This window comes from Eleutherodactylus coqui, chromosome 3 (assembly GCF_035609145.1).
Source record: "Eleutherodactylus coqui strain aEleCoq1 chromosome 3, aEleCoq1.hap1, whole genome shotgun sequence".
NCBI lineage: Eukaryota > Metazoa > Chordata > Amphibia > Anura > Eleutherodactylidae > Eleutherodactylus > Eleutherodactylus coqui.
In genome coordinates this window covers 145,545,262-145,563,507 of record NC_089839.1, presented here as the reverse complement: position 1 = coordinate 145,563,507, position 18,246 = coordinate 145,545,262, and the positions used below count along the sequence as shown (strand labels likewise).

At 42.3% G+C, this 18,246-nt stretch overlaps 1 protein-coding gene across 1 annotated transcript in view; it reads left to right on the top strand.

The window, feature by feature from the left end:
* SREBF2 (sterol regulatory element binding transcription factor 2) overlaps positions 1–17,809 on the top strand; it is a 32,277-nt gene extending 14,468 nt beyond the window's left edge. The window contains exons 5-19 of the mRNA XM_066596230.1: positions 407–628; positions 2,026–2,140; positions 3,364–3,545; positions 5,136–5,328; positions 6,217–6,401; positions 6,755–7,016; positions 7,117–7,286; positions 9,111–9,282; positions 9,450–9,561; positions 10,737–10,849; positions 11,038–11,167; positions 11,339–11,504; positions 12,219–12,404; positions 12,489–12,600; positions 13,293–17,809. Of these exons, the coding sequence (XP_066452327.1) occupies positions 407–628; positions 2,026–2,140; positions 3,364–3,545; positions 5,136–5,328; positions 6,217–6,401; positions 6,755–7,016; positions 7,117–7,286; positions 9,111–9,282; positions 9,450–9,561; positions 10,737–10,849; positions 11,038–11,167; positions 11,339–11,504; positions 12,219–12,404; positions 12,489–12,600; positions 13,293–13,513 (2,541 nt within the window). The 3' untranslated portion in view covers positions 13,514–17,809. The remainder of the gene's footprint in view (positions 1–406; positions 629–2,025; positions 2,141–3,363; positions 3,546–5,135; positions 5,329–6,216; positions 6,402–6,754; positions 7,017–7,116; positions 7,287–9,110; positions 9,283–9,449; positions 9,562–10,736; positions 10,850–11,037; positions 11,168–11,338; positions 11,505–12,218; positions 12,405–12,488; positions 12,601–13,292) is intronic.
* The last annotated feature ends 437 nt before the right edge of the window (positions 17,810–18,246 follow it).

Below are 18,246 nucleotides of genomic sequence, written 5' to 3'. Positions count from 1 at the left end.
AAATTCAATGATTAGACCATTTTAAAAAACCTGCCCTGGTGGGCACGACAGGGTGGTAGGAAACCTGCCACTCAAGGGGTTAAAGGTAGGTATTGCTTACATATTACAGACTAGTGCAAAATATTGTAAAAATACTTCTTATTGTTACATTGTTCTTGTAGCAGAAAATCTTTTTAGGCAACTGACTTTTGGCAGTACACATTAGAGCCTGTTCACATGTTATTGGCTCTGCCCAAGGGTCCTTCAGGGCGCACATTTAAGGTCATCAAAACAGAACCTCTCTCGGGCGTTGTGGAAAACTGTTGAATCAGAGACCAGTGGCTATTGTCTAGTTTTGTAGTGTTGTATTTTTTTTTCTGCTGACTAGAATGATCAATCTTACAATATGTCTACTATCCATTTACAGACCTTGGTTGGTGGAAGTGGAACTATTCTGACGACTATGCCAGTCATGATGGGACAAGAAAAGATGCCTATAAAGCAGGTGCCTGGCACTCTGAAACAGCCAGAGGTTCCAAAGGAGGGCGAGAGGAGAACAACACACAACATCATTGAGAAGAGGTATCGCTCTTCAATCAACGATAAAATCATTGAACTGAAGGACTTGCTTATGGGAACTGATGCTAAGGTGAGTGACACACGTCTGAGGGGTGTTGTTACCATAGTATTCCTTTGTTAAAAGTTTTAACTTTTTATTTGCTTTTAACTGACCGCTTATTGATAGTCAATATCTATTATATTTAAGTGTTGTGTTTTTTTGTTTTTTTTTTATCATTACCATATGTATCACTTGTGAATATTTCCCTTTACACACATCTTAAAAGATAATATACAAATGATTGACAACTTCCAGTATGTAGGGTTTAATGGAATGAGACTTGTATGTATGTTTTGTGTAGTCCACAGATGTGCATAGTATTAAACTCACGTGTGCCTGCGGCTCCTACCTATTTCAATAATTTGGCTCAGTCTTTAGAGCTAAGCAATGACAATGCCAGAACCACCGAATCTGGCACATGCCAGAGCCTAAGAGACCCCATTAACTATATAATGGGGGCCATCCAGCTTCTGGTATTTTGATCGTCCTTAGGCCACCTGCACATGGCTAGATTTGCATTGCGGAATCCGGAGCAGGCGTCTGCCTCTGGACTCCACAGCAAATACCACCTATAACATGCTAAGGAAAAAAACGCTTTTTCCTGCACACAAGCGGAAATCGATTGCGCTTTTTCGCTTGTGGAGAAAAAATCAAAGTGTGCTGTATTTTCGTGTGGACTCCGCATGGACTGCTTCCATTGAAGTCCATTAAAGCTTTTCAACCCGCGGCCCTTCCGTAATTGACATTGCGGAAAGGTCGCAGATTCCACGTCATCACCTAGCGATGATGTGAGAAAAGCAGGGGTTTAAAAAAATAAAAATAAAAATCTGTACTGCTTATGTCCGATGGCTTGCTGTGCGGACCACGCGCTGTACAAAAAAGAAAAAAAAAACAGTACACGCAGATGTTGGCAGTGCACAGGGTGGGATTCTGCTCCCGCATGCAGAAACCGACTCGGTCGTGTGCAGGAGGCCTTTTACTGGATGACGTTGTGCAGCATTCTGCACTATTTCATCCTGGATTTTCTTGTGGATCTCCACTGAAGGCTTCTAATGGAACCTGTTACACAGATGTGAATAATGTGTGTAGTATGTGACTGCGGTGTTTATGCTGCTCTAAAATGGATCTAATCTCCTTGAAAATCTCCAGTCCTAAAGTCCCCACCAACAGGTCATGATTTGAGGGTATCCTACAGCGATAACACCTGTAGCAATTTCTGAAGCGCAGACAATAGTTACATCACCTGTGCAATACTATGGAGATCCTTGACACCTGGCTTGTTGGGTGGCTGCGAGGACTGAAGTTTGGAATCTGAGTTCTAAATGTTATTCCCGGGTAATACAACATGCATACACAAGGGTAGTAACATTACTAAATGCACAGGATTTGATAAATGCACGTGTTTAAATAAGTGTGTTATTTTTCAGATGCACAAGTCGGGGGTCCTGAAGAAAGCCATAGACTACATAAAGTACTTGCAACAATCCAATCAGAAACTTCGTCAAGAAAATATGGCTCTTAAACTAGCCAATCAAAAAAACAGTAAGCTGTATTGCAGAATGTTTAATGCCTACTATATTCAGCAGCTGTACAGGTCTCGCCACCTTGTAAATAACACTGCAAGTACCGCATACTGCTTAGAAATAAACTGCTGATATCATTCCAACACGTATGTAGCGGTCTTCACACAGACCATTTTGCTTCACATTTGGCGGTGACTGCAGTATATTATAAGGAATGAAAGAGTGGTCATCTTGGAATTCGGCACACGAGATGCCTAGGTAAAACTGGGCTGCATCTATTCACAATTAAACTGTTAGTAGAATCTGCAGACTTTTAGGGTGCTATTACAAAGCAGCGTGTCTCTCTCGCAAAACACAGGCGGAACAGAATGAGGCCGGCATATGGACTTAACATAGTGATTGAACTGACAAGTCCAGTTTCTGGCTGTGATCAGTATAGCTCTGCCTGTGGTTTGCATGGGAGAAACACATGTAATAGCACATGTAGACCGTCAGCACATGTTTGGGACTGTGTGCTGTCCCTGGTAATCCACGGACAGCACATGGCCCCATTACAGGTCTATTGGGTTATGCACATTGACATTTCTTCACACGGATTTATAATCTGCCTGAAAATAACCCGTGGCACGCTCCCTGTTCCCGTCCATTTCGCGGACAAAAATACATGCCAATGTGCAGTTTAAATTGGACAGCACACTGACACGGGGGGAAGGGGGGGGGGGGGCGCCTTGAATTTAAATATGGCCAATCCTTTTGTTCTCAAGGAAAGTGAGCTGCTGGCAGTGGTTTTCTCCCTCGCTTTTGAAAACCTGTAAGCTTGATGGACCATGTATATGAGAGAGATTGGGAGGAATATCTACTGGCCCAGCAAATGAGGTTGCAGTCCTCCAGCGCAGCTTTCAGCCGTGTGATGTGATGTGCATGCAAGCGAGATACGACGTTTCCAATGGAAATCAATGGGAAGTGCTTCTGATCCTCTATCGCACATGAGGATCAGAATTCCACAGATGCTATGTGAGCCGGTTTTACATGAAAATCGCCTCCCATCCACCAGTAAATGGCACGCTCACAAGCGTGATATCTGACCGAGTTTCACAGCCCGAAATCATGCATGCTTAGGAAGCCTTAGTCTTCTGTTTTTATGTATTTCATCTTAGATTTCCACCTAACAGCGTTGCTAGTAGATATTGTGTTTCCCCTTGTTTGTCTTGCTCTTTGTGATGCAGTATCGTTAATTTACAGAATATTTGAAGGGAATTGATTTGGGCAGCTTGGTGGACACCAGCATGGAAATGAAGATGGATGAATTCAACCAAAACATCCTAATGATGTCTCCGCCAGCATCAGACTCGGGATCGCCTGCTGTCTTCTCTCCTTATTCTGTGGATTCTGAGCCGGGGAGTCCTCTGCTGGATGATGAAAAGGTGAAATCTGTGTAGTGCATGCTGTATGTGGATGACTTGAATTACATGAAGGTCATCTATAGGAGTTCTCTGGTCTTTTCTGCAACAAGACACAGTTGAAAGAAGGCAAAAAAAAAAGCTAATGTCCGAGTGAGGTGGCCTTACATGTGTCTATACAGGTTTAGTTTCACCAACTGTTATCACTAGGATCTACTGTCACTTGATGATTGATGGGGTTTGACTTCTTGTACCCCTGCTTGATTGTGAGAATGAAAGAGCCAAAATGCTGACTTAGTGCTGCAGTTCCTTCACCGTTAATCTTTGGGGGTCTTAAAGTCATGACACGTTCCAGTGATATACCGCATCATCTCTTTCAGAAGATACCCCTTTAAAGCGGAGATTCACTATGTTACACTTAGCATATGACTATAATAATCTACATACACATACGAGTAGCTGTATATACACGTTTTATTGTCAAAGCCAGTGCAACAAAATGCATAAGTAGCTTGACTAATTGCCCTTTTACATGGGCCAACAGTCGGGTAAACGAGCCTTTACACAGGGAGGCTTATCTAGAGACCCTTCCTTCACAAAGCTCACCTGATATGTTTTGATGATCAGAACTGTCCCTAGGTTATACTTGTGATCATCCTCCCTTTTTAAAAGGGGCAGTTCTGATGACATGTAGGTAATAAATGTATATAAATATTCATTTTCTCTGTATATTGAAATGGGTTTCTTTTACAAGAGGAAATTTCTCTATTGCAGAACACCCCGCCTCACTTCACAGATTGCTGGGTGCGCAACTTACGGTTATTGGCCACAAGAGAAACAAACATACAGATTGCTTGTTTGTCACTTTTAGGAACCACGCAGCAAATAACCACATTGCAAACCCGAGACAATTCATAATCAAGCGTGTGCGGTTTTTGATGGGGTTTTTGACCTTGCAGGACATTATTGCCTGGTGTGAATACACTCTTGGGGTGCATTCATACTAACCGCTTTTGGTGCAGATTGATGTCAAAATCTGCTCCATTTCATGTGGATTTTGGTGCAGATCATGACATGGATTTATAGTAGATTTCACCCTTTGAATTAAAGGTGAAAACTGCTACTGATTTTGGCACAGACTTTCTACTATGGAAAATCCGCACCAAATTTGCTCTATGCGTGAGCAGACTCCTTTCTGTACTGTGAGTGCAGGAGAGATGGAGAAGTCGGGTCATGTAGAGAGCGTAGTGGTGGCAGCCTGTGAGGTGCTGCTTCTACTGCCTGTAGCTGCAGTTTGGGAAGCTGGGAATCTCCAGTAAGCTGGCAGGGACACAGTGGATGCCTGGTCTGCCACCCCTTTAGGTATACCACCGCTTCTCAGTAGTTCACATTTCTGTGAGGAGCCTGCTAGACTCGCTGTTCCGCAGAGGAGTTTGGCAGCTCCTTGCTTGATTAATTTGATTAATTGCCCACCCTATGTAGATGTGAACAGAGCCTTAGCAACTTAAGCTGTCAAAGCATGGCACATTCAGCTAACGACTTTATGAAATCATCCGTAAAGCACAGACCTACATCAGACACTGTCAACTTACACAAGTCCTATTTGTTTTGAAGGTGAAGGATGAACCTGACTCTCCAACAGGACTTGGGATGATGGATCGATCACGGATGCTTCTCTGTGCTATGACATTCCTTTGCTTGACGTTTAACCCTCTAACATCATTACTGCACTCAGAAAGTGGTCATCCTTCGGACAGAACAGTGCAGCATGGGACGAGTAGAACGATGTTGGGTATTGAAGTTTCAGGTACGTTGCATCACCTTCAGAACATGAACATCTTACCAAATAATTAGCAGTAGTTTACCATGGCTAACGGAGTACTATGCTGCCTAAGGCGGAACCTACAAAAGACTTTAGGCCCATTTACATGGAAAGATGATCGCTCAAACGGCAGTTTGAATGACAGTTTTGACCGATCACTTAGCATAAGCTCTTAAGTAGCTAATGAGAGTTTATTAGTGTGTAAATGAAGGAGGCCGTTGTATGTAGAAGACAACGAGAGCTGATAGCTCCGAGAACAGCAGCAGCGCTGACGGCGCTCGGTCTTTATTCTCGGCGCTATCGCTGAGAGCTCCGAACGGTATGCCAGCTGAAAGAATAGTATCAGCAGTATCCCGCTGAGAACTCTGTGTACGACGCTGATAAGGGTCATAGCTTGCTAGAAGTTAGCGATGAATGAATAATGCACGATGGTTGCACGTTTAGACACGATTATCACTTTAAAGATGGCTTTTGAGCGGATTTTAAGCGATAATTATTGTCTAAGTGGGCCTTTTAGCATTTTTGTTTTATTTATTGGGCTTTATTCCTATGGACTGCAGACTTGAGTCTTGAGTTTCAGTTTTCTTTTCTGCTCACCATAGACCAGACTTTTAAGCTGGCTTGTGAAATGCAATGTATGCTTGTTCTCTCTTACCTTAAAATGATATACTGTAGAGAGTTTGAGCAACCTAATGCAGCCGAGGGCTACATCTAATGATGGACAGGGGTAAGTTAGTGGCTCTGTTAAATTAGGGGAAATAATAAATATACATTGCAGAACAATTTGAGTAATGTTGACAGTTTTGTGAACAAGACTTGGAATTGTGTGCTGTTTATTATTAATGAAAATCCACATCTGTAATTGTAATTCAGGTCTTTCTGGGAGCTGGCTCGATTGGCTTATTCCTACATTAATTCTTTGGCTGGTAAATGGCGTGATTGTTCTTAGCGTCTTCACGAAGCTGTTGATCCATGGAGAGCCAGTGACACGGTTACACTCGCGTTCTTCTGTAAAGTTCTGGAGGCACCGCAAACAAGCAGACTTGGATCTTGCTCGGGTAAGTTGGTTATCTTTACTCTTTTCTTGTTAAATATATTCACTTTTGTCCTCTAGTTTTTTTTTTTTTCTTCTTCCAAGTAACAATGCTGAATATGCTGTTAATTACAGGAAATTGTCTCTAGTACCTCTCTAGTAATCTAGTCCATGTAACTTGTAATATTATATCCAGGCCTGTCTAGAACTCCTTCAATATAATAACCATTACAACATCCTATAGCATTTAATCAAATCCTCTCACTGGTCTTACAGCAAAAAAAAAAAAAAGACCTTCCATGATCGTCTGAATGCGGACCGCAGAGATGACAGTCGAGTTCCTCTAAAACAATTACTTATGCTTTCTTTAACACATAGGGAGATTTTGGAGCCGCAGCAGTAAATTTACAGACTTGCTTGTGTGTATTGGGCCGCTCTCTACCTGCTTCCCGGTTCGACCTCGCCTGTAGCCTATCTTGGAACATTATCCGTTGTAGTCTTCAGAAAATCAGTCTGGTACGTTGGTTACTAAAACGTACCCCAGGCCACTGCAAGAAAGCGGAGTTCCAGGATGAAGCCACAACCAGCGCTCGTGATGCTGCCCTTGTGTATCATAAGTTGCACCAGCTGCATTTGACAGGTACTCTATTAGACGGATGTCAGATACTCAATTCATTTCCTTTTGCCTTGGGTAACGGCTTTTCCCCTTCCATATTGATACATGCATATCTTGTTTTTAGGAAAACTGCCATCAAATTGGCGTTGTTCAGGATTAAATCTTTCACTATGCGCCATAAATTTAGCGGAGTGTGCTGGTGACAAGATCTCGCCAACATTATTAGCAGAAGTCCACCTGACCACAGCTGTTCAGATGAAGATCACCTTCTCGGGAAGATTCTCTTTCCTGACTGTAAGTTCTAACAAACATCAGTTTTAATGCCACAGTTCATATGTACACTCTTTGTCCAAATAAAATCCCGCCCCTAGAAGGAATGTAGTTTTGCTGCCAAACTCAGCATGCAGTTACATCTCAAGCACCTGAGGACCTAAAAGTGATTCCCCCCTTGGCAAATAAAAGGCTCTCACAGGTTCCTTGTGTGTAGGGACCTCTTCTTCCGCTTGTGTAGAGTTTGTTGACCACTAGACCCCTCTACGATGCAGAGAAGAGATTTCACCCCGTTACCAGAGTCTGAGAGGGGCTGGATGGTCCTAGCGACGAATTGCCCGCCACCTGGGCCGTTCTTACCCGACTGTTAGGAGGTGCTGGGACCGGTGAATGTGTGAGAGCACACAGGGCGACCAGGCTCAGAACGCCCCCAACAGATTACCAGTAGAGAGGATCATCTGATCGTCCGACAAGCACTAGCAGCTCCAACTGTTTTATTGCCCATCATCCAGAGACAGGTGGCGCCATCATTACACCCCTGTGTCTGTTAGAACCATTTCCAGGCACTTATCTGACAGATGTTTTGGTCTCACAGCGCCCATTATATGTACTGCCTGACACCCACCATTGCCTCCATTTGCAGTGGTGTCGTGAACGATGAAATTGAACTACTCTGGAGTGGAACTGGGTTGTCTTCAGTGACTGATTCAGGGTACTGATGACAGCCACATTCATGTCTGGAGACCTTGGGGTGAGCGCCTCAATCCTGCCTGACTGCTGCCACTGCTGCTATGATGGTCTGGAGGGCCATCGCATATGACAGTCTGCCACCCCTAGTAGTGGGTCTATGACAGCTCAGCAACCTGTTCAGGACATCCTGCAGCCACATGTGTTCCTCTCATGGTGGCTTCCAGGGTGGGTAATGCTCGGCCGCACAAAAGGGTGTCACAGAAATGTCCCCACAACACTGTCACACTTATGTGGCTACCAGATTTATCACCAGTAGAACATGTATGGGACCATCTGAGACACGAAATTCCACAGCCTATGAGTTTGCATGATTTAGCGTCTCGGTTACAGCAAATGTGGACCGATATGCCGCAGGACACCATATAGAACGTGGATGCTTCCATGCCTACCCGTATCACATCTTGTATCCAAGCTAGAAGTGGTACAACAGGGTACCAGAGCCTCCATGCCCGCCCGTATCACACCTTGTATCCAAGCTAGAAGCGATACAACAGGGTACTAGAGCCTCCCTACAAGGGGTCAGTTTTCCACAATGAATGATCCTTTTGCTCTGATATTGTAATCACTTATATCAATGTTACAATCACCATGTTTCATTCCATCCGACAACTTCTAGGGGAGGGATTATTATTATTTTTTTTTTTGACAATGAGTGTACAACATATATTGCAAGCATGATTTTGAGCGGGCAGGTTGATTATTTCCATGTTGAGATCCTATGAGATGCCACTATCCAGAAGTGCACGTCTTATGATTAATTGATAAACGTTGTTTAACAAAGTTGCTTGGCTATATGTGTCTTTTAACAACTTATGTGATGTTGATGGAGCAAATTAAATACATACAGTTTTCTTTATAGCCATCATTGGTATATCTTAAATCATGTTATTTTTAAAGGGGTTGTCTCACAACAGCAGATGCCTGGAATGCAACATTGGCGCATCCCAAAGTTCTGGAAGTGTGGGGCAGCAGAGGACATGCATGTGCACCTCTACTCCATTCACTTCAATAGGACCGCTGGACATAAATGTGTTACATTTATTTTAACTTTCATTAAAGAGTAAAAGGATACTAGATCATGTAACTTTCCCATTTTAGGCATATTTCCTGGGATGTGCCCAAAATAGAAGCTCTTCCAGTGACACAGATTGTCTACCAGAAACCTTACGGTGGCTGACGCACCCTCTGGGGAAACACTTCTTCATCACTTCTAAATGGACCGTGAAGACTGCATCAAAAGAGTCTCTTTACAGCTCTTCAAGGAACCCAGGTATGAGGGGCGCCCACAGATTTACCCCTTTTCCTGGTAGCATATTGACACAACAGAAAATAACCCGATTGTTATCTTTGTAGGAAACTTAATTTTCTCAAATTAGCTAATTACTAATTTATTAGTGAGCCATTCTAAATCCACACAATGTTCATCTCCTCCTACAGCTGACCCCATTGCTCAAATCCATCGGGCATTTTGCGAATCTTTGCTGGAGAAATCGTTGTACGCTCTTGCAAAGCCAGAAGCTAATAAGATGTCCCTGGAAGAAGAAGGCTGGTATGAGACACTGAGTATTTCTATAGATGCTAGATAGTATTCTAATGCTCAAACGGATAGAACAAAATAGTGTTAAATATTATGTGCACCTTACTCCACTTTTTATATACATTTTTTTTCAACTAAAACTAACAAATATGTAACGTCTACAGCCCCTGTAAGACCTGATGTAGCTGTTGCTCTGTATTCACATGGACATGTGTGAGTTGCTCCTTTACAAAACAAGCATATAAAAAAAACCGCACAACAGACTGACCCCGTGTGTGCTGTACAATGTCCCCGCTGCCACACTGCATGGTCTACTTTCATCCATGTAAATGGACGAGAACAGGACATGAACTGATACATTTTTTTTCTTTCACGTTGATCTTCAGTCTTTATGAAAAACCATCTGAATAGCCTGATATCTTTTTTTTTTTAAGTTAAGAATTGCTCTTTAAAGCATCTTTCTTGAGACGGGCACTTTTAACAAGAGCACTTACAACTGGCTCATAAAAAATGATGCTATAGAACACATTATGACCTAACTTGATTTACAGCTTTTTAGTGCTTTATAGTTCTCACGATGCGCCATCAATAACCTTTACTACGCCTGTAGTTGGTACCAAGTGCTCCCAGATGAACTGTACGCTGTGCCTGACCTGCTAGACACAGTAAACAGCTCTCAACTTGATGAGCTCTAAAGAGGAAACTAAGCACCTACTGATGTAAAGGGGTTGTCAGTTTAAATTTATTTTTAAACTTTTTTAAACTGTTGGCCTTGTGTCGAAAAAACTAAATAAACTTTACTCGTCTCTACTAGAGTTACTAGCTCCTAGCTCTGCATACAGTAAGTCAGGTGACCACTGCAGCAAATCAGAGGCCGCAGTGTCACCGTTCCAACCTCCTGGCATCATGGCACTCATGATGACCCAGGATGACACTAGTAGTAGTAGCAGTTACTCTAGCAGTTGTTGTTTTGATGCATGCCCAACTGCTTTAACAGAATTCTTTTTTTTTTTTTTTTTAATTAATTTATTTTTTTAAACTTTGATAACCCCTTTAACCCTTTATGGTCATAACAGATTATTAAAATAGAATCCACCTTCACTATCTTCAGTGCTCTTTGTAATGACCTTTTAAGTTTTTTTTGAATGTGTTAATAATAAGCCTACATTTTTTTTTTCGTTTTGCAGTGAGTTTTCTAAAGCGCAAGAGTATCTGAAACTTCTAAATGTGTGTGCAGATTCAGTAAGCGGTGTCAGCTTTCTCCCTATTGGAAGTTCATCCTCCATGTTGACCTCTACTAGTAAGTAAAAGTGCTCCTTCCATTGATAAACGCCACACCGATTATTTTTACAATTTAATTTACTACGCAGTTTCTACAGAAATCTGGTATTTCTGGATGAGATTGCAAGCGTCTGATATTCCTTATATACAGTGGCATAAGAAAAATCAAAAAAGTGAATGTTCTGAGCGTGTAACCTATAATTCCAGGTACTGATCCCATCTGTCGCTGGTGGTACTCTGTAGCCTCCACGGCTGTTGGCTGGTTGCAGGGGGATGATACTGTAGTGAAGTCCCACTATCTGGATGTGGAGAGGATGCCAAAGCTGCTGGATGCGGAGTAAGCATTTCTAGTAATAACGTCTATGAACAAATGGCTTCCTTTGGTATGGATATCCGTTTTTGCACCATGTTCACATAACTAGAATGCAGTAGGTTAAGGCCCAGTGTGTAATGGTAAGTGAGTTTCTTAATCATGTGATGCCTCCTGTGACTGTTCTTGTTTGTTCAGGAACCCCTTAGTGAAGGCCGTCGTTCACACATGCAGAGCCTTGCAGATGTCTTTGTCGGGGAAGACTGACAGTGCCCAGAATTCATTCACTCAGTGTGAGAAAGCCAGCGCCTATTTGTGGAATAGCCTGAATATGAACAGCACCTGCAATAATGATCTCAACAAGGTGATTCTCAGCCACTTCACTTGCACAGTTTTCTATGCGTGAGGTGTCAAACCTTTTTGTGAAGAAACGTGAATACTTCTGAAGAGGAGTGAGACGTCAGATCTAACTGGCGTCACCGTGGTGCATTGTTGTTGCATTGCATGTCTCTCTGGTGTCTGTGCAATGTTTCTTCAGTGCAGTATGGAGGCTTCAGATTCATCATCATCTTAAAGTTGTGTCAAAATAATATCTCTTGTCCTTTTTTATTTTTTTTTGTCCCCCCCCCCCCCCCCTCCTGCACTTAATTAATGTAAAGTATGAAAGTTGCTCAAAATATGTAACCAACTGTAAAGTTTTTATATATAAAATAAGGCTGAAACCATGAGGACACAAACATTACATCACCCCTTAAACCACAGCATTAATATGGAGTAGGTGTCCCTTCTGATGGTGTAACAGCTTTCACTACTCTGGAAACCATTTCTGCTACACACAAGTGTAGGAATTCTCATCCATTCATCTATAAGAGCATTACTAAAGTGGGATGAGCGTTCACAAATGGTTTTCCAGTTTTTGCAGAGCTAGGCCCAATAGGGAACTGTCCTCTGACGCCTGTATGCAGTAATGGCACATAACAATGGGGATTGTCAAGCAGTTGTGTTAAGTTTGTCATTTACTTCTTAAGAAAGTAGTAGCAAAAGTAATGAGGATTCTTTGCTATATCTACCCTTTCAGGTAGTGCAGCTGCTGATTTGTGACCTCCTGCTCTCCATGCGAACTTCAATATGGCAGAAACAGACCTGTTCCACCCAAGCATCAGGGGAAGCGATTCATGCTTCCACATCTGTGCTGACAGGATTTCAAAGGGACCTCAGCAGTCTTCGCAGATTGGCTTTCGCCTTTAAACCTGCACAGTGCAAGGTATACGCGGTTATAGCGCTGATCAGGAAGGAGAACCTTGCAAATTTTGAATTTGCTAAATAAACTAAATGTGTTAAATCCTAGTTGTTCCTGCATGAGGCTACAGTTCGTCTTATGGCTGGAGCAAGTCCCACCCGTACGCACCAGTTGTTGCAGCACAGCCTTCAGAAGCGCCCCCCAAATACTAGTAAAGCAGGTAGTTATCTTTTTTTGCACACACTTATGGAGTTTTATCTAAACATGCTGGATGGGACTACTTGAATTATCTTGTTTTTTTGCATGTGAGATTAAGTCGTGTTTATGGGTACAGCTGTTATGGAGAAATGGTGGATTTCCATTTTGATCTTTGTGCAGCAAAATGTAGCGTAGTTAGTTCTTGAGTCAACTTAACTTGCAACTCTAGTACAAGTGTGTTAGCAAATAACAGCATGTTTTAGAAGGGCTCTGGTTTAAGGCTGCCGTCCTCATTAGGACTTGATCTATTTTCTGAAGGACTGTAACGTATGATCAGTAAATGGATTTGTCCTATTATATTCCATGGACTGATGAGAGCAAAACAGTTTGCTTATCTTTACGGCGATGTTCACATCTGTGTTAGGAACCGCCGATCTGGTACAAAATGCTAGAAGAAAAAGTCCTTTTGTAAAGGACTTCTTCATCCAGTAAAATGCTGACCGGAGACGAAAGGGACACCATTAAACTTGTTTGCTGCCATTTGATTCCGTCATAAGGCGGATCCATTCACTGTGGGGATTCCCCTTTCCTGCTCCCAGAACGGAGCAGAAAGACAGAACCCCTGAACGCAGGTGTGAACATAGCCCAACTTCCATATTGTATTGTCCGTCTTCATAAAACACTAATGCGTGTTGATTTCTTCCTTTCTACCAGGTGATATGGAATCCTTACCAGGACAGAGGGAGAGGGCTACAGCCATCCTTCTGGCGTGCCGCCACCTCCCCTTGTCATTTTTATCTTCTCCTGGCCAGAGAGCAGTAATGTTGGCAGAAGCGGCTCGGACCTTGGAGAAGGTGGGCGACAGGCGCTCGTATCATGATTGCCAGCAGATGATGGTTAAGCTTAGTGGGGGCACTGCCATGGCAGCATCATGAGACCTACTCTTTTCTTTTGGTCTGGCCTCAGCTACTGAACATCTTCCAGGAATAAATACCGGCCATTCTGATGAGTTTATTGGAGCCTTTCAGCATTTAAAAAACCAAATGGAAGAACTGAGAACTCTCGGTGATAAAGAAAAAAAATATTCTACAGGAAGGGACGATCATCGGAAGAAAAGCCTAAACGGACAGCTGCATCATCCGCTAGATTATTCATGCGGTTTCTGTGATCCCATGATTTGTATTGCTTAGGTCATGCCACATTAACAGAATATACCCCTCAGATCTCCTTAATTGGCACCCTGGTTAAAGGGGTTGTGCAGTTACTGTACAACTCCCCCCTACACACTCTTTGATGGTGCTGCCTGTATTGAAATAAGCCTAACTATACTTGCCCCTCCACTGGAATCTAATGCTACAGCCCTGCTGTGGTCCTGTAGTTTGACAGACCATGTCATAGGACATCAGGTGACCGCTCATCCTCCTGGCACCAGTGCTCCAATCCTGACGCCATGATGCCAGGAGTCTGGAAATGTGATTGGCTGCAGCAAAGTGCCAAGTATTGTTCAGTTTATTTTAATACAGGCAGCCCTATTGAAGGAGAGTTGTCCACTAATTGAACACCCATTTAGAAACCTGGTTTATAAGAACTGATGCGTAGTTTTTAACTTAACAGGTTAAATGCAGTAAGTACTGTGTAGAGGTTTGTGGCAGCTGTGTGTAGAAAAAATACTGCAAAGCAAGAATGCTTTCAAACATAGAAGTGCTAATAGTTTGCATTGTGTTATTTGGCAAAAAAGTGACTGACCAAAAAAAAGAAATCTCTAAATCAACTCACTATTTGTTGTGACCAATCTCAAGCCAATCATCCGTTCCGCTAGGTACACTTGCACACGGTTTTTGAAGGAACTCTGCAAGGAGGTTGTAAAAGACCTCTTGCAGATCTAAGCACACATCTTTTTTGGATGTCTGCTCGCTCCAATCCTTCTGTTTCTTCATGTAATTCCAGACAGACTGGATATTGAGATCAGGGCTCTGTGGGGCCATATCATCACTTCCTCCTGGTTCTACTTTACGCTGAAGTTCGTTCTTAGGCCGGGCTCACATGAACGTATTTACATTACCTATTATGCGTGCAATGTACGCACTAACACAAAGTAAATGGCATCAATGTACTTTCATTTAATTGTTACACTTACCCTTGCGTATATTTGTGTACTTAAAACAAATTGCAGCATGCTCTATTTCGCCGCATATTATGCGTTAAAGAGCCCTATTGTTTTCTATTGGTGCGTTCGAAATGCAGTTCCTACGCGATTACTTTGTGTATCTGCAGCGCTCTTTGTTTAGCGCATGTTGCTAAGAGACATGAGAAGGAAAATTTTTAAAAAGCCGGTGCACTAAAGATACGCTGTACATGCGCAGACCTGCACAAGTAAAACTCTTTGCCTTTTAGGCAGCATATAACGATATGGTTGTGTGATCCCAGCCTTAATGACCATTAGCTTTATGTTTGGGATGGTTGACCTCCTTAAGAATCCAATCGGACACCTATATATTTTTATTAAATGCTTACTTCGCAGCATTTTTTTTTTCTGGCCCTGCCTCAAACTTTTGCGCAATACTGAAGTTCATTATGTGTATATGGTAATTAGTACAGAGCAGTTACTGGAATATACTTGTACATCTGCTTGATACATTTAGTGTTAAATTCAGTTGCATGTTTCTAATTTAGTAGGATCAGTTATGGACCTGTTTGGATCCTTTCTCACCGGTCAATAATTGCTTTGCATTATGAATCAGTTCGCTGGCCAAAGTAATTCTCCAGCTCCAGTCGCTGATTTACATCTCAGTGACTATCAATTATTTGCTGTAGTACAAATAACAATCTAGTGTCTTTGAAGTGGCTTTATAGGAGATGTCTGTTGGGTGCTTAACCCTGACAGTCGTTCTCACAGGGGTGATGGTCATTGAGTGAATGCAGGCCGAGCGCAGGAGATCCCTACTTAGCGCTCACCTCCATTCACGGTGAACAGACAGTCGTTCCTCTTTTGCAAGCGAATTCTCATTCCGTGTCAGTCACTATTTCAGTAAGCCAAAAAGAGCAACTACTAAACAATTCCTCACTTGGCACCCCTTATTTTGAGATTTTTCCCTTCTTTTAGCCAACTTTGGCCCTATGTAAAGACGCCCTCACTCAGGAAGTATAGATCAAAGATCACATCTACCCTACTAATGAGTTATACCTGTAAATTCCTACACAGCCCCTAGCAAGAATGTCGGCAGGGTATTATGTGAATTGGGACCTGATTTTTAGCTTTTTTTTTTTTTCTTTCTCTTGTCTTTCCATCCTTTTTGTTGAAGAATGTTTTTACTTGTTTGTGCTATTCGAGTCACCTAGCCCAGTGGCGTCCTGAGAATACTACTGGTGAAGTGTTCTTTGAAGTGATGACCATACTGGAAAAACTAGGGATGTTTTCTTCATTGGATGGCAACACAGTCAGCAGTTCTCTGTTACACATTACTAAACCCTTGGTTCTTATTGTATACTGTTATATAGTCAGAACCTGGAGGATTAAGAGAGGATGGTTAGCACAGGATCAGTTTTGTTACCCTTCATAGCTTTCCCCATGTAAATGAGGGTCTAGTCCCTTAAATTGCTTTTATTTTGTAACTGCTCCAGGTAATCTGCTTTTTAACCTCTATATATCAGAAATTACTTTCTTTAAAAAAGTTTTTAAAGTGTCCTTCCATCTTAAATGTCTGCCGTGGCCTAAATGGTCTATAGACTCCTGACATATCCTGCTTGTACTGATAAATGTGCATTTACAGGACATCCTGCTTTAAAACCTGATTGGTTGTGCTATGGTGAGCGTCCCAGCATTTTCCTAAACCCTCTATGTTCTTTATGAACCCCTGAATCATTTCATGCAGGTACGTTGACATTTATTTTTGCACTTGTCTCCTGAGAACAGTCACATAGGACAGCTCCCTGGCTACCGTGTGTTCCTGGGAGTATTTAACTTATCTCCATGAGCATGGTCAAAGATGGCAGGGCAGGAAGATTTTGCGCATGTGCTATTGATACATGCTGGCAAGAATCCAGTCAAGGAAAGCTGAAGTGATTGGGGTCAAATGAGGCAAGTGCAGACACCGTGCCAGTATAATATCAATGCTAGTGATCTAGCCAAAACCAGTGGGATACAAATGGGAATCGGCTAACGGTAAGTTCAGAAGACCCAACCTTTGACCAAACATTATCTAAAACACAGGTGTTTTGAGAAAATGCTTTTTTGGGAATTGGCTATTCATCAAACATAATAGGTTTTACCAGGTATTCTCTTCCTGCCCCTTCTTCCGCCTTTACCAGATTAGGGCAGTTTTGGACCTGACCAAGCCAAAATGATTCTTCCTATCCTAGAAACGCCTGCAGTGAGTTACGGGGCGGCTACAGCCATGGAAGTTTGTGCAGCTTGTCCAAAGACTGAGCTGGATGGATACAGTACGGAGCCCGGCGTCTCTGTAGGGACCAGATTGTAGCTGGATGTATTTTTGGAAGATTTATCTATCCTGGAACTAATTCAGTTCTAGAGAAACCGATTTTAAAGTCCCTTAAACTCGTCCTTTATGTATCGTGCGCTTCACGTCTGGTTTTATGCGTGAACCAATTGTTTCTGGTAATTGCTGATTTACGACAGAAAAAAGTTACCAATTCCACATCGAATATATTCAGTTACTGCCAATTAACCGTTTTATTTCCAACCCAACATGAAGCTTTTTTAGTCAGTTATCCTTGAACTAGCAGGATCCTGCTACTAGACTTTAGCAATGGCGCAGCTTACGTTTTCTTATTCTAGGGGAAGCAGTTTTCCAAATTGTCATATTTGTTAGCAAAATTCCAGTTCTCAACAACGAAAGCTCGAGGACCAACCTTTATGTTTGTAGGATTACATCATCAAGTTTTATTTAATTCTTTTTATAGGCCATCTGCATTTTAGGACTCTACATGGTGTATATTCACAAGTAGTAAAATGCTGTAAAATAAACATGGATTTGCTTAATTTAAAATGGACTTGTTTGTACAAATAGAAAGCGATGTAGGCTGAGACCTGTAAATAAGTATATTTTTTGTAATTTCTACAATGGATGCCTCGGCACCTGGCAAACATGTATATGTTGCATATTTATTTCTGCTAGCAGTGGTGTAGTTGAAGGCCTCTGTGTACCATTTGTAAGCACTGATATGGTTTTGATTGCAAGTATTAAAACACAACTACTGGTTTTCCTTTTAAAGTGCATTTTACCAAACCTACTTTAATTTGGAACGGCATTTATAAAATCTGGTAGATTCAACGTGAACAGGTTTGGTCCAGGACTTGCTGCATTAAATCCTAATAATTAGTAGTGCTCGGACTTGCAACACACATTTGTTCTTTTGAAGTTGGGTTTCACAGTCCTGGTTGGTAAAAGGATGAGGATGATATGACAACTGCAGACAGCTGGATACTTGGAGGGGTGTTCCCATCAGGACAAGAATCAGCGGCTCTCATTTTGCTGGAGCGGAGCCATCCAAGACATTCATCTAATGGGCCCTAAATTTCCTCTATAGCGTCTCCTGCAGGGAAAGTATCTGGCTGTCTGCGGCTTTCCCTGGCATATTCAGCAGCCTGTCCTTGAGTCACCCCTCTTGTAAAAACAAACCTGTCAAAGGAATACTGTAGGATTGTGAC